Source organism: Tenrec ecaudatus, chromosome 4, assembly GCF_050624435.1.
Source record: "Tenrec ecaudatus isolate mTenEca1 chromosome 4, mTenEca1.hap1, whole genome shotgun sequence".
NCBI lineage: Eukaryota > Metazoa > Chordata > Mammalia > Afrosoricida > Tenrecidae > Tenrec > Tenrec ecaudatus.
This window is the reverse complement of record NC_134533.1, coordinates 20,711,075-20,738,173: the sequence shown is the minus strand read 5'-3', so window position 1 is coordinate 20,738,173 and position 27,099 is coordinate 20,711,075. Positions and strand designations below refer to the sequence as shown.

The following is a 27,099-nucleotide window of genomic DNA, read 5'->3' as shown; positions in this document are numbered from 1 at the left end:
AACTGTTTATAACTGGACAATCAAGGTCCCACTTTATCAACCCACTACATGCTATATAAAGATATGTATCATTCTGGCAAATGGGTGATGGACATTCTCTTTCATTTTTTTCCCTGTTAATAGTAGTGTGTATTTCAGAAGTGTTATATCATGTGGGGTCACCCTATAAAAGTTGTGTTATTTGTTTTTCAGAAAATGAAATCCAGGGTTAGTGAGTCTATCAGGACAGCAAACAGAACATGGCCAGGGTGGGGAGGCATGAGGAGGGGAGGGGGAGTTTGTACCTGTGGTGGGAGAGGTGAAAGGACGATGATGATGATATCAAGGAGACCTGGAAGGAAAAACATACTGGGAAACTGATTATGGAAGCAATTGTACAGTTCTGCTTGACAAGATTGAACTATGGGATGATATGCCATACGCATTAACCGCCAAGTAATAACACATTAAAAGGAAAACAAAAACCATATATTCAGAAAGGATTTCGGCCTTAGCACTAAATCCTAGCTCTAACTCAGGGGTTCTCAACCTTCGTAAAGCCGCGGTCCTTTACTACAGTCCATGTTGTGGTGACTTCTCCCCAACCACAAAATTATTTTCATTGCTACTTCATAACTATAATTTTGCTACCGTTATGAATTCGGCAACCCCTGTAAAATGGTTGTTTGACTGAACTGGGGTCGCGACCCACATTGAGAACTTCTGCTCTAACTTAAGAACAATTAGTTCTCACATCATGGCCATGCTCGAGAGTCACCCACAGGAAGAAAACTCAGAAGATATGGGCATGGTAGCAAAAAGTGGCGAAGAATGTAGATTGTGCTGGAGTAGCAGATAAAATAGTGTCTGGGGTCTTAAAGGTTTGGTTCTAAACAAGCAGCCATCTAAGTGAGATGTCAAATAAGTCCAGATGGAAGACGCACACTATCTTTACTCACCAAGGGTTATGGTTACTAAACAGAGAGCTTTGGAGAGATGAAGATAGATGATCAAAGGCCCAGATCTGACTGGTACAGTTAAACCTTTGTCAATAGGTCCCCCTACAATGCATGCTGGACCTGATCTGTTTCCTAAATGGTCTGTTTTTTTATTCTGTATTGTTTTGTTGGGCTTTTGAGTGACCATATCAGGATGTGTCTCTCAAAAGTGTCATGCCACTGGGGGTCACCCTCTTGATGTTATCATGTTTTTCTGATTTTCAATATATGAATCCAGGATTGATGAACCTATAGAGACAGCAAGTAGGCTAAGGGTTTGGGGTGGGGCGTGGGCATTCAGAGGAGGATACAGGGTAAAGGGGAGATGATGTCAAGGAGTCCATGTAGAAAAGAATGTTTGGAAACTGATTGTGGTAGCAATTCTATGATTCTGCTTAATGTGATTGAAATATGGAATTATATGATATAAATTTATATTAATTAAACATCTACTGTAATAACAGACATGGTGAGACACAAAGACAAAGAAGAAATACATGATAATGTGCACTCTAAATATCTGTTTATTTTATGTTAATGACTATAGTATTCTTTTTTTCTATTCTTCTTTTATTTAAGCCATTTTTCAAAATTTTAACTGAAAAAGTAGCTTAATATAGTTTGTTGTACTGTGGTGACTTCTGTGTCTCAGTGATGCTGGAAACCATGTCACTGATATTTGAAAGGCCAGCAGAGTCACCCAAAGTGAATGGGTTTCAGACACGCTGCCAGACAGCATAGAGCAAGAAGAAGAAATCGGCTATCCACTTCTACAAATAAGCCACTGACAACCTGAAGAATAACAACATACCATCGTCAGACATCGTCCTGGATGAGGCCCTTATATCAAAGGCACTCAAAATATGACTGAGGAAGAACTGCCTTCTCAAAGGAGAGTCGACCATAAAGATGGGGATGTAGTAAAGCCTGTGTAAACACATTGAGACCTTCATTTGCTGATGAGGAGCTAACATGGGAAGAAATGATCACAAACATGTATAGATAATTGAAAATTGTGAGATGTGAAGTATGAATCTCTGAAAACTGGAACTTGTGAAAAATGAAATGGTGTTAGTGCACTGAAATGGACTGGTGTTGGTGAGTTAGAATCAGAGAGTCATATGACTGACTATGCATCAGTGTTAGGCATGGAGCATGAGTGGATAATTTTTCAGCTGAATGGTTGTCTTCAGTTTTCAGCAAGCATCTACTACATATTCCAAAAACATACAGAAAATGGAGTAATTTACTTCAAATGTTTCCTTAGTTCTTCACTATGGTGTTGGTATCTCAGCTAATGTGTTGGTGTGGAACAGACCTTTAACTATTCCTCTCCTCCTCCTTTCAGACAGGCAGAGAGAAAGAGTTGCACCTTAAATCATCACATATATATTTAAGATAAATATTGTGTCGTTAGATTGGTCACATACACTTCTCAATGGTCCTAATTTTAAAAAAAAATGATCAAGTGGATTTCATGAACTTCACTGCACAAAAATGGGTAAACATCAATTACTTAGGAAAATGATATAATAAGCTCTTTAATTTTGAAATGCTAGAATCCCTCCCCACCCAGGTGGCTTGGCATTCATTCAAAATACAGATGTTGTACATTTGGAAATACCCACTTTGTGACACTTGGATTTACTAGCTGTTTGAACAATTTGTTTATTCTCTAGCAACGTCTGTGCACTTAATTATACTTGTGCCAATAAAGAAATTCTTGAGACATCATAAAATTGTTATAATCTTAAGCATACCAATTATCTCTCAATACATTCATGCTATTTTTGCTATTATTATTTTGCTAAGGAGAGCGTTCTAAAGCAGAAAAGGTAATCTAACAATTTCATTCCGGACGTGTTAAAAGTAGTAAATGATTTGAATGTTCCTATTGAGGTCCACTGAGGGAGAGGCTGATTGAAATGCAATGTGTGAAGATGAGGATGAGTCAGACCACCTGTTCCAACTGTGTTTGGTGACACAGGAGAGCGACCTGAAAGATAAAGATATGTTGTCTTTTCATTTCTTTTTTTCCTTTTTGCTTAATCTCATTAACTTCTCATGCCAAGTGTACTTGCCAAAAATGTAATCTATTCTTCTGTCCCCACTCCCTTCCCTCCCTTCTCTATTCTTCTCCTCTTCCACAACCTTTATTCCAGCCAGATTCATCCCTTGTTCTGTTCCCAGGACATCCGTTCCCAGTCATGATCTTGCAGGTGGCTGATTTCATTGGTCTATCTAATTATATACAAGGAACCCTGGTGACACCATCATCATGTGCTTGGCTGCTAACTGGGGCTCTGATCCCACCCAGAGGCCTTAAAGGAGAAAGGTCTGACTGTCTGCTCCCTGAGATTAATTGCTTTTGTGTGGAGCCAGCATGTGGGGACCTCCAAAATCTGTGCCTAAATAAAACTAATTTGAACATGGAAAGTAAAATTAAGACCAGATCATCTCCAGTGGTGACAGGGACATTAATATGAGCAGCAGTTAGTGCCATTTGGCAGAGAAATGCATCTGAGATTAGAGCCCAATTCATACCTGCAGGGTCAGACAGGTTTATGTGCTGCTCTTCCCAATAGAATTCCTTTGAGCATAGGCATTATGTAGAAGATTCCCCAGACTTACACCGGGTGCTATATTTCACAAAAATTTCAAAGCAATTTTTGGTCTTAGCTGATTTTAATTATGGCTAAATCTACATACCCCTAACCCCCCCCTCCCCCTCAATCCCTGCTGGATGTTTCCCTGTGGAATAAAGATGTTCCTCCCCTTGAATCCCTGAGGATTTCAGTGGGTATGTAAAGCCAACCTCCTTTGCAAAGGGGTAGCATATCTTAGGGATATTCAGATTTTGGATATATTTGTAGCCGAATTAGCCTAGGGTGTATTGAAATGACTGGTTGGTGACTTTTTATATCATGCCTGCAAAATTTGTGCACTACAGGAGAATTGAGAGAGTATCTCATGGGGAAATGCTTCCTGATTCAGCCCAGCATTATTTGAGAAGACACTGAAACTCCATGAGCGGTGAATGATCCAGCTGCTCAGGTTTGAGGAGAGCACACCAGTCATTTTGAACTGATCACAGGCTTTTTGTGGCTATTCTGTATTCTTTCATAGCATCATACAATTCTCTTGCAGCATAAAGTAAATTCGATGAGGATGAAAATGCTCTTGAGTGAAAATGTACATTACTAGCAGGCAGCCTTTCATTGGAGGATGGTGACCCAAAAGTGGAGGGAATGTTGAAGCTGGCAGTGAATCTGGTGCTAAAATATTGTCTTTCACCAATAACTTTCCTTACGCTCCAATTCTACATTAATGAAGAACTTTCCATATGTCAGTAAAGATACCCGCTTACAATAGACTGCATATGTCTCTTTCAACTAAGGTAAGTTGGTAGCATTTTATTTTGACAAATCAGTCAGAGAAATTCATCTGTGGTGGACATTATACTTTTTTCATAAGAGTAGCTATTCTTACTCTACTGAGATAAAGACAACCTGCAAGGTTTTATTTATTCTATCAGGAAAATCACGTAATCATTTATATATATATATATATATATATATATATATATATATATATATATATATAAACATATAATTAGTGCAAAAATGTTGTTAATTCATGTTAATAAATGCCCTAAGTTAGCCAATCAAGCATCAGATAATTTATTTTCACCTCGTGATTTGTCCAAATTGAAGTTTTATCTGATCATTAACCTGATAAATTTAGAGACTGCCTTTTGTTTTGTTCCACTTGCTTATTTCACTTGAGTATATTTGTGTGTGTGACAATCTCAGTAGTTTTTATACTAATCTCTCACTGAAAGAAGGTAAGATGAAAATGTGAAATAATAAATGTGATATCAACTGTGAAAGAAAATGGGGTATTCAATCTTACCTCATGCATTCCTCAATATATTTCTAAATTCTATACTGATATTCCAGTGGAATAGAAGAGAGAAAAGGAGCACTAAGAAGTTAAGGAAATTCTTGAATTGGTCAGTTCATTTTAAATCCTTTAATGTTTCCTCTTCTGGCCACGTAGGCAAAAGTAGACTAAAAACTATTTCAGTAATGATGAGCTCACACCTTTCAAAGACCATTTCCTTACTATGTCTAAGGACAATACCTGTTACTTGTTCTTTTAGCACCTTTTCTGGTTGCCCAGAATGTTGTTATTGTCTCCAATACTTTTGTTAAGGGTAATGATCATAATAGCATGTCACCATTCAACATGGGTCTGAAAAACGATTTTGTATTAAACACCTATGACTGTCTAGAAAATAAGGAGGTAGCTTTTTTTTTAATTGTTGAGAATTGTCCAGGTATGAATGGGTGATGTGAAAGACTCTTATTTTACACAGTCTTTGGGTCTGAAGATTCAAAACAGTTTCCTTAATCCATTACTCCTTCACACCCATGCCCCTTACGCATATCCCACTAAACTCTTAAACATGGGTGGAGCACCAGATGCAGGCAGATCAGCATATCTAGTGTCTGATGCCCATGGAATGGAAAGAAGACAGGGATTGCTACTCCAGAAAGAGCAACAGTCTCAGCACCCCACCCGACCTGTTCTACTCTGCCTGTATGGCCACAGGGGTCAACATGGACTCAACAGCAGTGAGTTGTGTTTCATTTTTATATCCACAGACTTTGCCTTTCTGACTCAGAGATATTACTCAACCCCTCTTGGTTCAAATCTCCCTCTCTTTTTAATTGTAATGGCTATTTAAAATATATGAAACATACGCAATATAATTACTCCTCTGAAAGTATACAGTCCAATCATTTTTAGTATATTTGCAAAGTGTGCAACCATCATCATAGTTAATTTTAGAACATTTTAGTCACCCCACTAAAAAAATCTTTATCATTTATTGATTATTACTTCCTGGAGGAACAATTTAACTTAATAAAGCATTTCTTCTTTTAAATTATTCATCAGCCTATTAATACAAAAATTATTTTAAAATAAATTTGTTTGGCTAAAAATATACATTTAGAAACTCAAAATTATACATTCTTGAGAACTAAGAATTTTCATTAGTTCTGAAAAGGAACACAGAGATGAATAGAAACTACTAAGCCCCATTGCTGCTGAAATAGTTATGACATATAGTGAACCTACAGCACCTTATTGGAAACGCTGCCTCACTGTGTTTCCAAGACTATCAGTATCTGTGGAAGCAGATAGCCACATCTCTGTCCCTCAGACGCCTGGTAGGTTTGAGCTGGAAACCTTCAGTTAGTCACCAAGTGCGTAAGGACTGTGTAACCAGGCCTCCCAATAATACTCAGCCAAAGCTTTTCATCTATTTAGCTACAGTCAAGCGGTGGACATTTTCAGCCTGATAATTATTTTTCTTGAAAGTGGAGTTATTATAGGAACAAGTTGAGACTTTGATGTAACTAAGTTTTGAATCATAGTCAAACATGGAATTGGTTTCTCATATAGGGCTCATTTTTAAATGTCACACACGCCATCTCTTTGCTATCTACATATTCAAAGATTATCAACTGCACAGATTTTAATTTATATATAACTGAAGGGTATGGTTTCCAGGTGACCTTACTAGAAGTCGTTATGTTTTTTAGAAAGAATATGTGCTGCAGATTGTGAGACTCCACTGGGTGTGCTTTATAACAGAATTAAGCAGCCCTGGGAAGTCCATTCTTCCTATTCCACTCCTCTCTTAGGTCATTGTTCCTGGTTAATCAAAAGATTTATGACATATGTGAGTCTTTCATTCATTTAGTCTTTGTGACAAATAACTGCATTGGTTGCATTTGTTATAATTTTCTTTTTTAATCATTTCACTGGGGGCATGTACAACTCTTATCACAATACATACATACATCCATTGTGTCAAGCACATTTGTATATTTGTTGCCATCATCATTTTCAAAACATGTTCTTTCTCCTTGAGCCCTTGGAATCAGATTCTCATTTTTCCCCTCCCTCGCTGACTTTCCCTCCCTCATGAACCCGTGATAATTTTTTTTCATGTCTTACACTGAACAATGTCTCTCTTCACCCACTTCTCTGTTGTCCATCCCCCTGGGAGAGGGCTTATAGGGAGATCATTGTGATTGGTGCCACCTTTCTCCGCTCACCTTCCCCTTACCCTCCTGATAGGGCTACTCTCAATATTGGTCCTGTGGGGTTATAAGTCCCAGATTCCCTGTGTTTCCACCTCTTTTGTGTACCTTTGTACATACTCTTGTCAGCTGGAATTATAAAGTAGAATTCTGGTCATAATAGTAGCGTAGAGGAAGCATGAAATCACTAGAGGAATGTTGCATGTTTCATCAGTGCTATACTGCAAACCCCATTGGCTCACTGTACTGTACCCTGAGAGGCTCACTGTACTGCACCCTGAATGGGTCATCTCCTTCCTGTGAACCTACTGCGAGAGCCTTTTCTTTTCTACACACATCTGTTTAGAAAAAATATGAAAACGCCAATTTCTTTAAGAAGATATCATAATTCTTTTAAAAAGTACATTCCTTTACCATTACAGACTTGAATGTTTCCATATTTTATAACTTTTCCCTTAACGTATGAGTTAGAAATAAGAGAAGAGAATCCTTTTGCTATTACTTTTCACAACTCCAATCTCTAAATGAAATATCTTCTTTGGCTGTTTACTTTTTTCATGTAAACAAACCTACATTGGTCACTTAGGGAGCTAGTGTGTGGCTGACCCAAGCCCTGGTGTTTCCAATCTCCTTCTATGAGTGTGTAATCTGGAGTAGGGATAGGGAGCACTGAGCAAGACTTGAGGCCTTTGAATTCTGATATCAGCAAACAGTATTGAACATGCTGCTTTCAGAAGAAGAAACAAAGCTGCTTAAAGAAGTTCACCCAGAATGTTCTCCATACCAAAGATGGTGAGAGTCCATGTCACATTCGTTAGCCTTGTTATCTGGAGAGACTGCTTCTTGGAAAAGTACATCAGGTTTGGTGAAGCAGAGCAGCAGAGAAAAATCAAAAGACTTTCAAGGAGAGGAATTGACACAGTGACTATAGAAACTTAACATGATGAGGACGCTGCAAACAGGGCAACCTTTGTTCTCTTAGGTTTAGGATCGCTACCAATCTAGACATCCAACAACAGCAAATGCAACTTTCAATCTTTATACTCATGACAAAGAAGACAACATTCTGGATATACCCAAGTTCAGCCATTCAAACAGGTGTTTTAAGCATATTTGAATTTTCTGAACATTCATTCTCATATAATTCAGTAAAGGTGATCCAAATCATGCTGAGATAAAAGATTTTTTTAATGTATACATACCGTAAACAGCTATTTAAAAATCTGCAACACATTTTTTTTGTATAAACTAAATTAAATAGGCAAATGTGCAGGCAACACTTGCCCATGCCAACAAATTTGGGAAACAGTTATCTAGCCAATCGATAGAAAGTGAATCACATTTGTGGGTAATCCAAAGAAATGTCATACAATGGAATGTGGAAAACATCGGGAAATATCTTTAGTATCACATAATAGAATGATTCTGCTGACGATAAATAAAAAATTGTTTCAGTAGTCTGTATATGGGTCACTTCCAGGAAATCAAGTAGGGTTAAGAAGGAAGTAGAATGTAGGATGTCATTGCGAGTGTCAGGGGAACCTTACCTGAAAACAAAGAAGGTCAGTGTGTCATTGATTATGTGACGGCATTTCATTTTGCAGATCATAACAAGTTACGGATAACATTGAGAAGAATGTGGGTTCTAGAACTCTGACATCTGCTCATTGTACACCTATACATAGATCAAGAGATAATCATTCAAACAAAACAAGGAATTACTACACAATTTGAAATCAGGAAAGGAGTACATCAGGGTAGTAACCTTTCACCTACTTATTCAGTATGTAAACAGAGGAAATCACGCGAGGACGTGAACTACTTAAACCAGAACACAGGCACAGAAGAGGGGCAGACGCATCAACAGAGGGAGATTGGGGTATTCAGATGGAACAACCTTGCTTACTGAAAATGAAGAGGAGTTGGGAGAACTGACTGATCACGATCAAAGGCTACAGTGGGTGATGAATTAAATATCACATGATGAAAACAACAATTCTCACAACTGGACCAATAAGCAACATAGTTGGGTGGGAGGAAAAGTGGTTGTTAAAGATTTAATTGTCTTATATTCATATGAAAGCTGGACAATGAGAAAGGAAAAAAGAATAATTCATCCTTTTTAATGATTATTTTGATGAAGAATGCTTAATATCATGTGAATTGAAAAAGAACAGGTTGCTCTCTCTTAGAAAAGTACAACTTGAATGTTCATTATAAATAAAAATAACAACAATCTTTTGTGCACATGGGGCATGTCATCAGAAGGTACCAGTTACTGCAATAAGACATCATGCTTTCCCAAGAGAGTGAGTGAAACGATGGAACGTGAAGACCCTCCAAGAGGTGGACCGATGCATTAGCTGCAATAATGGACTGAAGTCCAGCAGAGCTGTGAGACAGGCGCAGTATCTCACTGTGTATGAAGGAAGGAACCAGCTAGAACGTACCTAACATGAAACTACTCCATGTGGAGGACAGCAATGTTTTCTTCATGATTAAGATGAAATTTGACTTTTACTTTTAGGTTTACTCTTAAAACTAAATAAAATGGAGCTAAAATACTTCTCCATATTTTCCAGTCCTTTATGTTCTTTCCATTTTTTCTTTCATTTTACTGCTATTTCAATGGGTGTAGATTGCAGAAGAAAGAAAAATGCATACTTAATTTCATTATAAATTCATTTCACAATAGTATTATAAAATCAGAAACATGTTAAAAAGCAACAAAATAGATTAATTTCATAAAGAATAATTTATACAAATACTATTGCATGCTACTAAATTTATTCATTGGCTATTACTGTCATTATGATATTAATTTTTCATCCAAATTCATGTCTGTTTTATTTTCAGATACTCAATCATTGGTTCATATCATACAACAAATTGACAAACATGGAAATCCAGAGAAATATCTCAGAATTCATTCTTCTGGGACTTTCTTATGACAAGAACGTACAGATATTCTGCTTTGTTCTATTCCTATTTTGTTATCTTTCTCTCTTGGTTGGAAATCTTCTCATCTTTATTTCTGTTCTCAGCAGTTCCCTTTTTACCAACCAATGTACTATTTTCTCAGCCACTTAGCCTCTCTGGACATCTGCTATACTTCTAGTGTCACACCAAAATTTATTACTGATCTGTTATTTGGAACAAAGTCCATCTCTTATGGAAATTGCATGCTACAGGTCTTTACCCTGCACTTCTTTGGCAGCATTGAGATCTTCATTCTTACTGCCATGGCCTTTGATCGCTATGTTGCCATCTGCAAACCTCTCCACTACATGATCATCATGAACAGAACAAGGTGCCATCTTCTTGTCTTTACTGCCTGGGCCGGTGGGGCTGTCCATTCTTTTCCACAATTATTTATGGCAATATCATTACCCTTTTGTGGTCCTAATGAAATTGATCATTATTTTTGTGATGTCTTCCCTTTGTTAAAAGTTGCCTGTACTGATACCCATATCATAGGGGTTCTTTTGGTTGCCAATTCAGGGATGGTGGCCTTTGTGACTTTTGTTGTCCTAGTTGGTTCTTATGTGATTATATTATACACCTTAAGGAATCACTCAGCAGAGGGCAGGCGCAAAGCCCTGTCTACCTGTGGCTCTCATGTCACTGTGGTGTTCTTATTTTTCACTCCTGCAATATTTATTTACCTTAGACCTCCTACCACTTACCCCGAAGATAAAATATTTGCACTATTTTATACCATCATTGCTCCTACATTCAATCCTTTAATCTATACCCTGAGAAACACAGAGATGAAAAATGCCATGAGAAAAGTTTGGTGTCAAGGTTGTTTTCAATGGAAGCACACAATTAATTGAAGAAGCCTTCCAAGTGGACAATTTTGTAAAATATACTGGCTGGGCGTGAAATTAAATGTTATAGACTTCTCTTACTTTATGTATTCTATCTTATTATGAATGTACTAAATGTAGAAGTGTGCTATGCAAGTTATTGTCATTGCTAAAAATGTGTAAGAAAATAAAAAGAAAGTTAGTTAATTGTGTGGTTTGCTAATAGAGTGAAGAAAGCATTTATTGAATAAAAAGAATTCTGGGTTACACCAATCAAGATGACACTATTCAACCAAAGAATTATCGTGCTAGCATTTTTAATGATTATTTTATTTTAAAATGTAGGGCCAAGACTACTGGGTTACATATATTTTGTGGGTTTGGAGATGTTAAATATCTGTAATTTATGGAATAATTTTTAATTATTCTTACTATATTGTCTTACATTATCTAAAGGAATTTTAGGAATTTATTGATATATTTAGGTATCCTTATAAAGCAGTGGACTCAAATTACTAATTCTTAAAATTTTATTTGGTTTCTTAGAATAGAGACAGGTCTTTCAAAAGTCAGTTTTAACATGGATCATAGGTATCTGTCATAAATCATTAAAATAATTTATGAGCTTTTAAAGGGAATCTACCCATGTATATTTAATATTATGTTGATCTCTTTCTTTATGTGATCCATGGAAGCAATGGTAGAAGGGACCCTTAGGTATTTGGCTTTTATGTTAGACTCAAGATTGTCTGATTTCCTTGCTGTTCCTTGACTCAAACTTGACCCTCTACATTGCTCTCTACAAAGGAAAAAATAAAACAAAGCAAAATAAAACAGAAACCAAGTCTGCTGCTATTCAGTGGATTTCAATTCAAGGTGAACCCCTTCGTTGCAGAGTAGAATGGGGTCTTCTTGACTGTATTCTTTGTGGAAACAGGTGGTCAAGCCTCTTTTTAATGATGTTGCTGTGTGGTTCACACTGCCAATGTTTGACTTTAGCTGGTTGTCAGAAACTGCCCATACTACCAAACATTTCCTGGCAAAATACATTGCACTAAATAATATAAAAATCTTTAAATTAAATTTTAAATACTTTTATTGGGGGCACTTGCCTCTCGTCACAACCCATACATTCCTCCAATGTGTCAATCACATTTGTACATAATTCGCCTTCATCATTTTCTAAACATTCTCTTCCCACTTGAGCCCCTGATAGCAGCTTCCCATTTCATCTCCCTCGCTCCGCCACCCACCCTCCCTCGCGATCCTTCATAAGTTATAGATTATTGTTTTCCATATCTTGCATCATCCTCTGTTGCCCCTCACCCACTTTTCCATTATTTGTACCCCTGAGGGGTTTCTAGTTTGATCCTTGTGATTGATTCCCCCTTTCTCCCAACAGCCTTCCATAATCCTCCTGGTATCTCTCTTCTCCTTGGTGGTCCTGAGGGGTTTATCTATCCTGGATTCCCTGTGTTTCAGGCTCTTATCTGTTGTAGTGTGCATGCTCAGGTCTAATCTCATTTGTGAGGTACAATTGAGGTCATGATAGTAGAGTACATGAAGCACCAGAGAACTAGAGGAAAGTTGTGTGTTTCCTTGGTACTATACTGCACCCTGACTGGCTCATCTCTTCCCTGTGACCCCAATGTCCATTTGCAACCTTAATTCCTGGCATATAGATATGAGCTCATAGTTCTATTCCCCCCAAATTACGTATTTGTTTACTTAAGTACATACCTATATTTAGGCCTCTATAAATGTACTTTGCCTGCTGGTTCTTTCCTGTCTTTCCTTTTTACTTCCCTCATCCCACCATCATGTTTGGTCTTTATTTGGGTTTAGCAATTCCACACTGCTGCATTGCCCTTGATTGAGCCCCACTAGGCATCCTACGACCTTTCTTCCATTGATTTTAGTTCACTTGTTGTTCCCTTGTCCAGGGTTTAGCCCCAACCCCCATCTCCTTTCTCCCACCTCCCCTTCTCCTGTATCTTCCAGGAACCATAGGTCCCATTCTTTCAACTCTGAATTATTTATCCCAACTATCTTATCTAGATAGACATGCAGATATGTTAATAAGTGCAAAAGCCAGGCAAAGCCAAATAAAACAACAAAGGAAGTCAAGATCAACAAAACTAAAACAAAAACAGCAGAATGCAAAAACAAAATTAATATAACAAAAAGAAAGCCACTGACAAAAATTTAAAAGCCTAAAAATATTTCAAGGTGTGTTTTTTGGCCTTTGCGACTGTTTGCCAATCTTGTAAATGGGTGACACACTGTCTCCCAAATCTAATTTTGGTATTCCCCCGGGATTTCATCAGTCTGCTCCCCCTGCTGCTCTGCTTCAGGCCCTCAGTGCCTCTCCCCAGCGTGATGGGGTCAGACCTTGCACTATTCCCGAACTGTGTGTCCAGTGCTGTCTCCATAGCACCATGGTTCAGTGAGGGACATTGTGCCCTGTGGTGTGGCCCACTCTACAGCCCTCCACTTGCATTGTCTCCTCCAAGCAGGAACATCATCCTCAGGGCTTAGTGGACAAGTATGTCCTCTCCTACCTCTCCATCCCTTTGCGTTTCTCCCATGTGCTCTAATCCGACACTCCCCAGTCCCTAAGCTGTAGCCCCAGTGCTGTCTTCTGAAGTGCATTCTTCTGAGGGTGGGGATGTCAACATAGTCAAGATTGGTTGTGGTACCGTGGATCTCTCTATGGGTTCCTTGATACATGCCAGTACGCTGCAGTCATGTCTTGCATGTCTTGGCACATTAGGTTGAAGCCTGTTCTCTCTCCTCCTATGGAGATATAAACAATACCCTTCCTTTAGGTGGATTAGTGCCCTTCTCCCTCTACCCACTGTGTCTTTTTCCTTTTATCCTCCTCTTTCTTTCCCCCTCTTATTTGGTTGGCTGCATACGTATGCCTGGATTGGGTTTGGCCCCTACCATAGTACCGGGCTCTCACTCCAGGAAGGATGATATCCTATTCGTATCGGGATAGCATTAAACTTGTATAGTGCCTTGGGCAGAACTGGCATCTTTACTATATAGAGTCTTCCAATCAATGAGCATGGGATATTCTTCCATTTGTTGAGGTCATTCTTGATTTTTGTCATAGTATTCCATAGTCTTCATCTTAAAAATTTCATTTTTTTAGCCATGTATATCCCTATATATTTTAATTTTTGCTTGGCTATTGTAAAAGATACCAACTTTTTAATTGCCTCTTCTGTGTTCTTGTCTGATGTGTACAGTAATGCGATAGATTTCTGTTTGTTGATCTTGTATCCTGCTACTATACATTTGATCTATCACTTCCAACACTCCACTCATGAAATTTTGGGGATTTTCTATGTACAAAAACAAATCGTCTGTGAATAATAGTTTTGCCTCTTCCTTCCCTAAGCAAATACCTTTAGTCTCTTCTTTGTCTTATGTTGTTAGCTAGGGCCTCCAGTATGATGTTAAATTGGAGTGGGGACAAGTGGCATCCCTGTCTGGTCCCCTTTTTCAGTGGAATTCTTTTAATCTTTTCTCCCTTGATTACCACATTGCATGTTGGTTTTTCTTATATAGCTTGTATAATAATGAGGAATTTCTTGAGTGTCTTAAATAGGAATGGGTGTGGACATTGTTGAATGCTTTTTTTCTGTCAATATTATCATGCGGTTCTTATAATTTTTCCTGTCAATCTGACAAGTAATACCAATGGTCTTTCGAATGTTGATACCTGATATTAATCCCCGGTATGAATCGTACATCCCTGGTATGAATCTGACTTAGTCATAGTGAATTTTTTATGCTTTTTTATTCAATTGTCTATTAATTTGTTAAGGATTTAGCATCGATCTTCTTTAGGGATATTGATATATAGTTCTCAATTATTATGGGATCCTTGTCCACTTTAGGCATAAGAGTTAGAGTAGCTTCATAGAAAGACTGGGAATTTTCCATCTTTGTCTATGTTCTGGAATAGTTTGTATAGGATTGATGTCAGTTCTTCCCTGAATGTTTGGTGGAATTCTCCTGTGAAGACATCTGACCTGGGGAATTTTTTTTGGTAATTCCTTGATAACCTTGTCTATTTCTTCCATTGTTATGGATCTGTTGCGGTTCTTGACATTCATCTGGGATAGTCTAGGGAGGGATTGTTTCCAAGTATTTGTCCGTGTCTTCTGAGTTGTTGAAATCATTAGAGGACAGGCCTTCATAGTACTGTGTATTTATCCTTTTGAATTCATTAGGGTCCATTGTAATGTCCCCTGTTTCATCCCTCATCCTTACTATTGAAATTTGTTCCTTCCTTTCTTAGGTTACATTTGCCAATGGTCTATGAATTTTGTTAATCCTTTCAATGAGTCAACTTTAGCTGTGTTATTATTATCCATAGTTTTCTTGTTTTCCCTCTCCAGTATTACAGGTCTGGTTATTATACTACTTTCCTTTTGCTATTAGGAAGATTGTTCTGTTGACTCTGCTCTAATTGGTGTAATTTTTGTACCAGCCTATCCACCAAAAATCTCTCTTCCCTTATTATGTGTGCTTATATTACTATCATTTCTGCTAAATGCCTTGGCTGTATCCCAAAGGTTTTGGGGTTTCTTATTTTCATTCTCATTGGTTTTGGGAAAATTCCTGATTTCATCTTTTGTTTGTGCCATTACCCACTCATTTTTCCATAGAGAATTATTCGTCATCCAGTTCTGTACCATTATTTTCTTCATTACTCTTCTGTTTATTTCCAGCCTTATGGCAGAGTGACCAGAAAGAAATGTCTGTATAATCTCATTGTGCTTGAATTTATTCTGATTAGATTTATGTCCCAGCATGTGGTCTATCTTCCAGAAGGTGCCATGTGAACTTGAAAAGAATGTGAATTTCATTTCATTTGGGTGGTAAGCTCTGAAAATATGTATCAAGTTGTTCAATTGTGATGTTTAGATGTGTACATTCCTTGTTGAGTTTCTTTCCCTGTGATCTGTCTTTTTCAGAGTGATTTAATTAAGTCACCTACTATGATTGTTGAGCCTGTGATTTCTTTTTACATCTTTGGAGTGCTTGATTTATGAATTTGCAGGTCTTTCATTATGCACAAATATATTTATTATGCTCACTGATTCTTTCTCTACTGCTCCTTTGAGCATTATACAGTGCCTGTCCTTGTGTCTGTTTATGGCTTGTATCTTGAGATCAATTTGCTTAGAGATTAAGATTGCTACCCCTGCTTATTTTGCTTTGAAATTTTCTTGGTATATTTTTGTTCAACTTTTCATTCTCAACCTGCTTTTGTTTGCAAGCTTGAGATGTGTCTCCTGTATGGCAGCAGATTGATGGGTTGTTTTCTTATCCAGTTTGATAACCTCTACCTTTTAATAACTGTGTTCAGTCCATTGATATTTAGGGATATTTCATCCATCTGTGGATTCTGTGATGTCATTTTGTGTTGACTGTTTTCTTAACTACCTATCTTATCAGTTTGTGTTGTGTGTGTTTGGTTTATTACTGTCATCTTTCCACTGTTGAGGTAATACTCTCTTGGGGGTTGTTTACTCTTTGTTGCCTTCTGGGTGCCTTTTGTGATGGTCTCTTATTTGTCCTCAGTGAGTGTTAATCTTCTCTTCATACTGGGTCAGCAAGGATCTTTTGGAGGACGGGGTGTCTTTTTATCTTTTCTTTGAGTTTTTCCTTGTCTGGGAAGACACTTACTTCTCCATCTATATTAATAGATAATTTGTCCTGGTATAGTATTATTGGGTTTGCATTATTTTCCTTCATTTTTTGGAACATGTTACTCCATTCCCTCCTTTTCTTCACTGTGTCCACTGATAGGCCTGAATATATTCTTATTTGGTTACCTTTATAAATGACTATTCGTTTTTCCCTAGCTGTTCTCAGGATCTGCTCCTTTTCCTCATATTTGGATAACTTAACTACTATGTATTTTGGTGACTTTTCTTTGGATTCAGCCCGGCTGGTTTTCTTTCAACTTCCAGGTGTGAATAGGAAACTCACAGCCAGGAGAAACATTCCAAGGCTCACCCTCTGAGAGTTAGTCCAGTTTGAGGTGCCAGCTGCTGAGAGGCCTATTGCCAACAGTCCCGTCAGTGGTGGGACTGTCAGAAAGAGAATGCCAACACATTAGGCACAAGGCCATATGGAAAGAGGGAGAGGAAGTGAGCAGAGACAAGTTTTCGGCTTTCCTGGTGAGCAGGGCCAGGCAAGAGGCACCCAGGTGTCTCCAAGTGAGTCCTGGCTGGGATGGCAGTGAAGGAAGGAGGGAGGGATTAGCGAGACATCTCAAGAACAATCACTCCCCAAGGCCCCTGCATGGCAGCGTCTCCGGCGGGAAGACTCCTGCAGAGTTCAAAAGCTGAAACCAAGCTTGTCGAGATAGGAAAGGAATACAGTTAAAGGAGACTCACCAGGGCGGCTGCAGGTTGGTCATGAACACGCATGATATTTGAGGCGAAGAGCTGCGTCCGAAGGTCCTTGAGATTTTGGGGGGGCTCTCGAGGGTGACCGCCAAGAATAGGGGGAACCACACGCCCTCCCGAGTTTCAACGCCATGAATGTAAGGTTTATAGGGCCGCGAAACAGAACCAAAGATTAAATGGGCAAAGATTTAGAAGCAGGCTTTATTGAGAAGCTTGCGGGAGGGTTCAGCAACTCAGGGTATTGAGCTATTGAAGCCGCACAGTGGGGAGTTCTGGCGGTGTTCCCCCACCCCACACACACACACACACACACTGCTGGCAGGCACAGCTGGGGAGGATCAAAGTTGGGGAGGATCTGCACACACAGGTGTTTCAGAAGGGAGAAGTTCATTAATCTTATCTATATGTCAGGGACAGGTGGAGTAACCATGTCTTGAAGGAACCTCCTGGCTCTGGGGATGTTTGGTTCTCAGAACTTGCGGTTTTCAGCCAGGGGAGGGGAGGTCAGTGAGGGGGTGGGTTCTGAGAGCTAAGGTGGAGGCACCAAACTCAAAATGGAGTCCCTTGTGCCAAGACCAGGCACTATATCTTTTGGTGACTTCTTTGGATTCAGTCCTGCTGGTTTTCTTTCAATTTCTGGAGTGGTTGCCTTATTTTCATTTATTACGGTGTGGAAGTTTTTCTCTAAGAATTCCCTTGCTATTTTTGCTGTTGATTTCTTTGCTGTGTCTTGTTTTGGGAAAGAAGGAAGACATAAGATAACCGATGCCTGATCACCTAAACGTGGGGCCGGAGAGTTGTAAATCCTGCTCCAATTTGGCATGTTGGTGTGCTCTTTTAGTGCAGGGTACCACCAGTGCTGAATGGAAATATCCTATTTGGCAAGATCACCATTGCGGCCAGACTGAAGTTTCCTGAGCAGCATGGAGCACTGCTGAGGACTGTGGCAGCTCCTTTGTGTGGTGTGAAGTGCTCCCAAGGAGGGCAGGCTGGAACTTCCCCTGCTATTTTGGTTGTTTCTCTAGGCGGAGGGTAGTGGCTCACAATACAACAGTGGTGTATGAAAGGAAAGAGAGGGGGAGAAGAGGAAAAAGAGAGAAAATGAAGAACTAAACAAAACCGGTCCTGTTGATTCTGACTGCAGTGGGAAAGAGAAGGGAGAGAGAATAAAGAGAGAAGAAAATGAGTCATAAGTAAGGAGATAACTGAGTCTTGATTGCCTAACTGTTGGGCTGGCAGAATTCCAATCCTGCCTCAAGGTAGCAGGGTGGTGTGCCTGCTTGGTGTAGGATCCCACAGGTGATGGGCAGAATTACCCTTGAAGGCATGATTACAGCAGAGGGCATTCAGCTGTTCCCACAGCCCTGTTGAGTGCTGGAGTTCACTGTTACAGCTGCCCTGTGCTGTGTGCAGCACTGCAGCAGGTGGGTGGGGTGTTCCCTCAGCCCAGTGTAGGTCCTCAGGACAGGCAGGACCTCCCTAGCTGTGTGTGGAGGAATACTGGATTGGAGCTAGGCTTGCTGTCCTGCATTGGGCCAAGAACTGTGATGCCATCATAGCTCAGGGGTTCTTACCCTTCCTCCCCACCACCCAGCACCCCCTTATCTCTGTCCCACCCCCAATACCACCACCCTGGCCATCTGGAATTTAATTAAGTTATTCTGTAACTGAGACTTACTATAAGGGGTATTTGTTATGTTGATAACCGCTGGGCTTTGTAGCTAACTGCTGTCCTTCCTTAGAAATGGCTCCCTTATTATGCTAATGTATGTTAAAGACCTTGTTCTACCAAATGCCTTGGAGTTAACAATGTGCCTGGGATTTGCAGTCTTTGCCAGAAAAAGTATTTTTCTCTCTCTTTTTTTAATTGTGCTTATGATGTGCCATGATTTGGGGGCTGTCATGCTGACCCCAGAGGAGGAGATCCAACTTATCAGATATTGTTTTCATCTCAGCCAAGTAGAACTGAATTCACGCAATTCAGGACCCTCCCCCAACTATGACTAGCCACTTATTCTCTGCCACACGAAGACCAGAGTCAGTAAATTTCCTTAAATTTCCTTACTACCTTTCCAATTGCTCCAAATCTATGGCTATCTACTGACCCGATCCCTAGGCTATGACCTCTGGCAGCTAACAGCAGGGATAGCTCTGGTGTGTGTTACTGTGACTAGCTTTCAGAAGTTCTCCTCCTGTCTGAGATTATGTTCCTTTTCAGGTGTCAGCCTGGGGAAATCACCACTCTCTCAACTTGTGCCCATGAGCCAAGCATCCTGAGCCTAGAGTTATGTAAGGTGTTCTTGGTCATTTTGTGAGTGGAAATAAAAAAAAGTGGGGTTCAGAATAGACCCTAGTATCCTGATTCTAATTTCAGGACTCTGCCTCCCAGCCTCCTTCACCTTATCTCCTAAATTTGTGGTCTGGCAGCAGGAGCTCCAGGCAGGTGAATCTAACTTGACGCCATATTCTTCCATTTCCGACGTTTAGAAATTTTAAGACGATTACTAACAAGTCCCACTTTCACAATTTGGCCATTCCATAAGGAGACCTGGTATATTGGGCAGCTAACTACAGAGTCAATGGCACAAACACAGCTGTGCCTCTTTGGCAGAAAAAAAATGGAACTTTTTGCTTCAGAAAGATATACAGTCTCTAAAAGCCAAGAAATAATATATTCTGCTCCTTAAAATCATACTGAGTCAAAACCAACTCTATGACCATGAATTTTGATTTTTGTTTGTTTTGTTTTGGTATCTTAGATAAGTTAATTCTCAAATGCTATGAAAGAAGTTGTTCCAAACTGTGGCTTACATAAGAATCATTTCGTTCTTATTCATGTATTAGTAGGTCGGGACTATTCATCTGATCTAGGTTTATCTTATGTCCAGGGTTCAGATTTGGTTCAGGTATTCTCTGTGTAGTAATCCTTCTCATGCATAAAAGAGAAGTTTTATCTTTTTCTCTTTTGATCAGTGTATTCCAAATTGGTCACCACACAAGACCTCAAAGAGATAACAGTGAAATTTAGGAGACCTTGTCAAAAGAGACATGTTTGAAAGTTGTGAATACTATAGATGAGTAAAAGGACAACATGTGGAAGGACATAAAATATATCTCTACATATTCAAGTGGATCCTGCATGGAAATTTATTTTATTTTTTTTTATGTTCTAGGGAGCAGAATCATAATTAATGGTTACAAGCACCAGGAACACAGCTTTTCATTCATTTTCTTTTTAAAATAATTTCTTTCTCTAGACAGTAAGAAATGTTGCCATTTGCTTTTATCATAGAAGGATCAAATAAAATCCCCTACCTGCTCACAGCACAGTTATAATGCTGCTGTATAACATAAAAATGCAATGATAAATGTATGGATAAAATTGTTTTCATTGACATGGTTTGTTCCTCACTGGGAAAATCTTAGTTTTCATTATTCTTGATCTTTTGTAGTAAGGAACCAAGACGACAATGTGTGAGCTCCTTGGATAGGGATTGATGCTACTTTATAAAGTTAATTATGGATACTTGTATATATTTAATAAGTTCCTCCTTACAGCCTTTAACATTCTTGAAACTGGCAAGTTCTACCTTTTAAACAAACAAATAAAAAATATCACTGTCATCAACCAAATCTGACTGATAGAAACTTTGTGGGAAACAGTAGAACTGCCCTCGTGAATTTCCAAAGCTGAAAATCTTAACTTTTTTAATTAAAATTTTTTGTAATTGCTTTATTGACATGTCTTACATTTCCCAATATGTCCATTCACATCCAATGCTGTTGTTCAATCCCATCTGGTGGGGTTATTCAATCATAGATGCTATACTCTCCCATCCCCTCTCCCCCCCAGTGCCACTTCCTCTTCCCATACCCATAGGCAACCACTATTCCTGTCACTGTCTCTGAGGGGTCATCTATCCTGACGTTTACACCCAGAGTCATCTTAAATATACATGTGAGCATATACAAATCTAACATGACCAATGAGGTAAAATGCATTTTAAAACCTTACTAGGACGGGGAGGAAATGTTAAAGAACTAGGGGATAGTTATGTGGTTCATCAGTACCATATAGCACACTAGCTCTATCATCTGCTTTGTGTAGCTTTGTTGAGAGGGCCTTTTTAATCTTCTTGCAGGTGGGTTTTGATCTCCATTGCATCCACGCCTCTTCACATGGAGTTGGTTGCATGTTTTTGAACTTTTAAAACTTCTTCCCATCAACACCTCAGATCACAGAGATTGGTGTGCTTCTTCCATCTGGGCTTTGTTGCATCCCTGACAGATGACTGCTTGTTTAATTTCAAGCCTTTAAGACCCAAGACATTAACTTTTTAAATAGATAGTCACCATCAGCTTTCTTCACATTTGCTTTTGCACTTATTTTGTCTTCAGTAACCATGTCAGTAAATTTTTATGAATGCACAAAGCCTCACATTCTCTCTTGAAAGTGGTGGGTTTGAACTACTGACCTTGCAGTTAGAAACCCATTCAGTACATGTACATGGTTGTAAAGACAGTTGTGTGAACACAACAATGAAATATCACTTCAGGAAAGGTGTGTATCCCAATTGTATCTTCTCATCATGCTTATTTAATTTGTATGCTGAGCAAATCATTAGAGAATAGCTTATATGAAGAAGAATGAGGCATCATGATTGGATTAGGATTCCTTAATCTGCAATATGCAGATGAGAATTTTGCTTGCTGAAAATGAGGAGGACTTGAAGCCCTTGCTAATGAAGATCAAGGGTTGCAGCTCTCAGTATGGATTGCAACTCAATATGAATAGGACCCAAACCCTTATTCATGGACCAATAGGTAATATCATGATACAATAGAGAAAAGGGTGAAATTGTTAAAGATTTCATCTTGCTTATATCTATAACCAGGGTTCATGGAAGCACCAGTTAAGAGACAGAACTACACTACATGTTGCACTGGGTAAGTCTGCTGAACAAGATCTCTTTCAAGTATTGAAATGTAAGGAGTTTATTCTGAGGATTAATGTGCACCTAACCCAAGCAATGGTAGTTGTAATGGCTTCATATGCTTGTGAAAGTTGGACACACACTAAGGAAAACTGAAGAAGAATAAATGCCTTTGAACTGTGATGTTGATAAAGAATATTGAAAGTACCATGAACTACCTAAATGACAGACAAACAAATCAGTTTCCAAAGAAGTCCAGCTCCTTGCATGCAAGGGTGGAGACACTTTGTCTCACACAGTTTGGACAGGATGTGAAGAGAGACTAGTATCTGGAGAAATACACTGTTCTTCCAGCATGGTAAAATGGAGGGACAGTGAGAAAAAGGAAGCAATGGACAAGATGGAATGACACAATAATTACAGCAACAGATTGGAACATAAGAACAATTGTGAATGAAGCTGGCCTGGGTAGTGCTTAGTTCTGTTGTGCATGGACTTCAGGCCACCTTAAAACAACAACAGCAGCATGGCTTTAAAATTCGGGTCCAGTTTAGTTCTCTGTGTGATGGTTTTAAGAGGTGATAGGCACATATATGCAAATGTAAGCTTTTCCATTCATTGATCACAAATGAACCCACAGACCTCTCAGTTCTAACAGCACCAACTATCCTGTCACCTCAGTGTCTGCAAGTCCTCCATCACTGAATGCATAAAACTCAGCAAAGGATCTTAGTATTGATTCAAATACTTAAAGACTGTAGTTACCTCTACAAAGAACGAAAAATTCCTTGGAACAGTGCCTGCTTAAAAATCCTCCAGGTGATTCCAATGACCAACTTAGCTTGAGAAGCACTCACCATGCACATGATAAAATAAAGGAAAGGGACATCCGTAGGGACCTACTGAGCACATGTCTAATCTGCAATAAGAACTATGAATTCCCAGACCCAGGGAATCTTCATTATAGCTTCTATTTCAGATGTTTTGTTGTTTTTTAAAAAATCTTTCCTCTCTTTAAATCAGTGATTGCTTCAACATCATCAAGGATTTTTTGAACACTCACAATATATGGTCCATATTCGACAAATATTTTTGTGTGCACATAAATACTACAACCATAAATATTCAAAAGGGTATGCATAATGCATATAACAACTGGATAGCCATAATTGTGGAAAGGGAGATGAAACAATAATAGAGAGATAATCAATGGTATGTTTACCTGCAATTGAAAAATAATATAAAACCTCCACCACGCAACCGAAGTTGAAGAAGGAAATAATGAACCAAGACAAATTATCTGCTCACCTGACTGCATATTTGTTTGTTTGGTCAAAATCGTGACCAAAGGGAATTGCAGAGGGAATCTGGTTAGTTTATTCATGCAAGCAGGTGGAAAGGACTCAATGCTTTCTCTAAAGTTGCTATGTCACATGCAAAAATGGGTGAATGCATAAAATAGTGAGTTTTCCCTGCAGGATGCATCGCATTGATTGACTAAATTAGGACAATGAATAAATAGTAACTGAATAAGAAAATTACCATCTTGAAAACAAAAGATGGTCTATTTTTATTCAACTTCTTCTGATCTTTTAAGTCATTTTATATTAACTAGGATTCTTGGCTATAGATTTGAGGTAAAAATTAGAATTAGTTAGCAGCAGTATATTGAAGGACTTAGAAAAGGAACAAGCTACTCTACCATTAGTAATGTTTGGGCAAAGAAAGTGAGTCGGACAGAAAGTAAGTGTCAGTTCTTTTTCTTATCTCCCTAAGAGAGGAGGCCAAACACACATATTGTGGTTTTTAGACTGGTGTTTGATCATTTTTTCATTCTCCGTGCCATTCCCTTCCCATTCCTTGCATTCTAGGCTTAGTTTCCACAAGAGTATAAATTTTAATGGGATTTTTATCAGTCTGCTATATCTTAGATCATTACTAATTTTCTTGTAGTATTACTTTTGTTGTTGTTCATACAGCATCGCAGTTCTAAACACTGCATAGATTTTTACTATTTATTTTACTATTTAAGGAAAATAGGCACAGCTATAGAGGAGAATACAGCAAAACTGAATAATATCATGATTGCATTTTTTGATTCATAAGACTTCCCTGGCCTAGATATAATCATGCATTAACTGATAATGAAACATTGGAATAAATTTAATGATAATAACTAATGTGCACATCTGTAGAGTGAGTTAGTGTTTCATTTGTTTCTCCCAACCACATGCAAGGATGATATTGGTTCCATCATCTCATAGTTGAGTTTACAAAAAACATTAAAATCATCCACTAAAACTATCATTATTTCATACTACTTGACATTATGTTCCAGAAAACCCTCCTACCCCACAGTTTCTTATTGCAATTTTCACTTCTGCATTTCTAAGTGTATAAATTAGGGGGATTTGACATGGGGGTGATGATGGGGTAAAATACAGCCACCATTTTAGCCTCAGAAAAGGTTGTATCGGGGCGCGTGTACATGAAAGTACAAGGAACAAAAAAGATGATGACCAGAACAATGTGAGAGCCACAAGTTGAGAGGGCTTTGCGCCTGCCCTCAGCTGACTGCTTTCTCAGGGACCCCAGGATGACAGTGTAGGAGATTAATAAGAAAATAAAGCTCCCCCCAAAAATGGCCCCAGTGTTGGCTGACATAACAATGCCAACAATGTAAGTATCTGTGCAAGCCAATTTCAAGAGAGGATGGATATCACAAAAGTAGTGGTCAATCTCATTGGGTCCACAAAAGGGTAGCTGGATCATCAAAGTCACCTGAATAATGGAGTGTAAGAACACACCTACCCGTGTCCCCAGTAGCAATTTATTGCACCTGTTCTGGTCCATTATGATCATATAGTGTAAAGGTTTACAAATGGCCATATACCTATCACAGGCCATAACAATAAGGATGAAGATCTCAGTATGGCCAAAGAAATGTACCCCAAAGAGCTGAGACATGCACCCCACATAGGAGATTGTTTTACTCTTTGCTAATAAGTCAACGATCATATTGGGAATTAAAATGGAGAAGTAGCAAATGTCCACAAAAGACAGATAGTTGAGAAAGAAATGCATTGGAGATGTGGAAAGGTTGCCCACACATACTGTCAGCATGATGAGAAAGTTTTCCAGTCAAATAATTGCATAGGAAAAAAAAAACTCCTACAAAACAGACTTCTCCTACCACTGGGTTTAAGAAAGTCCCCAGAAAATGAAGACAGTTACATTGCTTCTTTTTACCATGGAGATAGCTTAGCAGGACAAGCTCGAAAGAGATAATTAATTTGGCTGAAAAATATGAAAAGGACCAAGAACATTATTTCTGTTTTAGGGAAAGAATGTATAATCATAGTACTTCAAAATAGATGAGTGTTGCTTGGCATGCATAGTCACATAAATACATTCTGACAAACTTATCACCGTCCAGCAATCCATTGCAGATGGGGTGCCATAGTCCCAAGAGTTCAGACAAATCCCTTACACCAAACATCAAGCCAGGATTCCAGATCTCTTGCCATTTTTAAAGAATTATTCATTTGTTTGACTTTAAACATTTGCCCCATTCTTGTTCTGTATAAGCACTAGGACTACTTTTCAAACAAGTTCTCTCTTAGGGGTTATTAGACGCTGCAAAGAGTTAACGTACTCAGCTGCAATACAAAAGTCTACCTGTAAGTGCCTTGGGAGGAAGCCCTTAAAAAATAGTACAGAAAATCATTTGGAAAAATATTTATCTTGAGCATTATGATCTTTTAAATTTCATGGGATTGGATTGACCACAGCAACTCAAGGATTGGATGGGAACCAGAGGGCACCATGACTTTATGTTAATACAGGAGGAACAATTCTGAAGAAAAACAAGAAAAACTCTCATTGCCATCAAGTCCATGGACACTGACTCCTGGTGAACTGATAGAACAGGGTAGAACTGCTCCTGTCAGTTTCTAAGACTGTACCTGTTTACTGGCAAATTGATTCACAACTCCAGGCATTTTACTAGTGTGTGCTTTGAGCTAGTGTGTGTTTTGCTGTACATATTTGCAACCACGATAAAAACAAAATCAATAAGATGAAAAGCAAAGAATATCTTTTGGATGACAATTTCCCCTTGACTCACATACATTGAAAAAAGATGTATGGCATCTGGTGGATCTGTATTTGGAGGCATATTGACAGTCACATTGATGTATTTGGAGAACTTCACGTCTTGTTTAACGTAAGCTTACAATTTACCTTCTGAATATAGATACACCTGTACATCACATTCACCATTTAAATATTCTTATAACTCTTCATTATAATCATATTCATGTTGGTTCATCTTGTATGAGTGATACCACCATCGAGTCATACTCAATCTCCACCATCAAGTTGATTCCAACTAATAGTGGAGGATCAATATTTAAGAAGATGGCAATAAAGGAGGATTTATGGGCTTTGGAGAAGGAGGCTATTAAATATAAATGATGCATCTTCAATGGTGGAATTTCACTCTAGAGGGTCCCCAGGAGTGATAGGGCATAAAGGGTTATGTAGGATCATTTTGAGTAATGGGATTGTAACCATGTTTCCTCAAATGAAGCCATAGGTGTAAATGACTCCTCTACTTAGAAGTTTAACCAATACCTTAGATAATACTTAGGAACACTATTTTACCTGAATGAGGTCACTTCTGAAGCTTTCACTAAGATACATGTGTCCAGTATGTAAGCTATTTCTGGGTGGTAAGTCTTGCACCTGGACCACCCATTCTTAGGAAACTATGAGTCTGTGAACAAGGTCAAATTGTTGGAATAGTTATTATAGGTGTGAAATACAAG

The 27,099-nt window shown here is 38.7% G+C and overlaps 1 protein-coding gene and 1 pseudogene across 1 annotated transcript; one reads left to right on the top strand and one right to left on the bottom strand.

Moving 5' to 3' along the window:
• Positions 1-736: 736 nt before the first annotated feature.
• On the top strand, positions 737-18,372 carry LOC142445735 (olfactory receptor 4P4-like). Its single transcript, XM_075547663.1, has 5 exons — positions 737-812; positions 5,140-5,282; positions 9,950-9,991; positions 10,153-10,884; positions 18,178-18,372. The coding sequence occupies exons 1-5, from the start codon at positions 737-739 to the stop codon at positions 18,370-18,372; spliced, it is 1,188 nt and encodes a 395-aa protein (XP_075403778.1).
• Positions 18,373-24,577: 6,205 nt separating this feature from the next.
• On the bottom strand, positions 24,578-25,522 carry LOC142445734 (olfactory receptor 4S2-like; annotated as a pseudogene).
• Positions 25,523-27,099: the final 1,577 nt, after the last annotated feature.

Excerpts from the sequence above, each read along its gene's own strand:
- LOC142445735 (XM_075547663.1), top strand. The coding sequence starts at position 737 with ATGGCCATGCTCGAGAGTCACCCACAGGAAGAAAACTCAGAAGATATG. Across the intron at positions 813-5,139 it reads AGCAAAAAGTGGCGAAGAAT|CACCTTTTCTGGTTGCCCAG; the intron begins GTAGATTGTGCT and ends TTGTTCTTTTAG. Across the intron at positions 5,283-9,949 it reads ACTGTCTAGAAAATAAGGAG|ATACTCAATCATTGGTTCAT; the intron begins GTAGCTTTTTTT and ends TTTTATTTTCAG.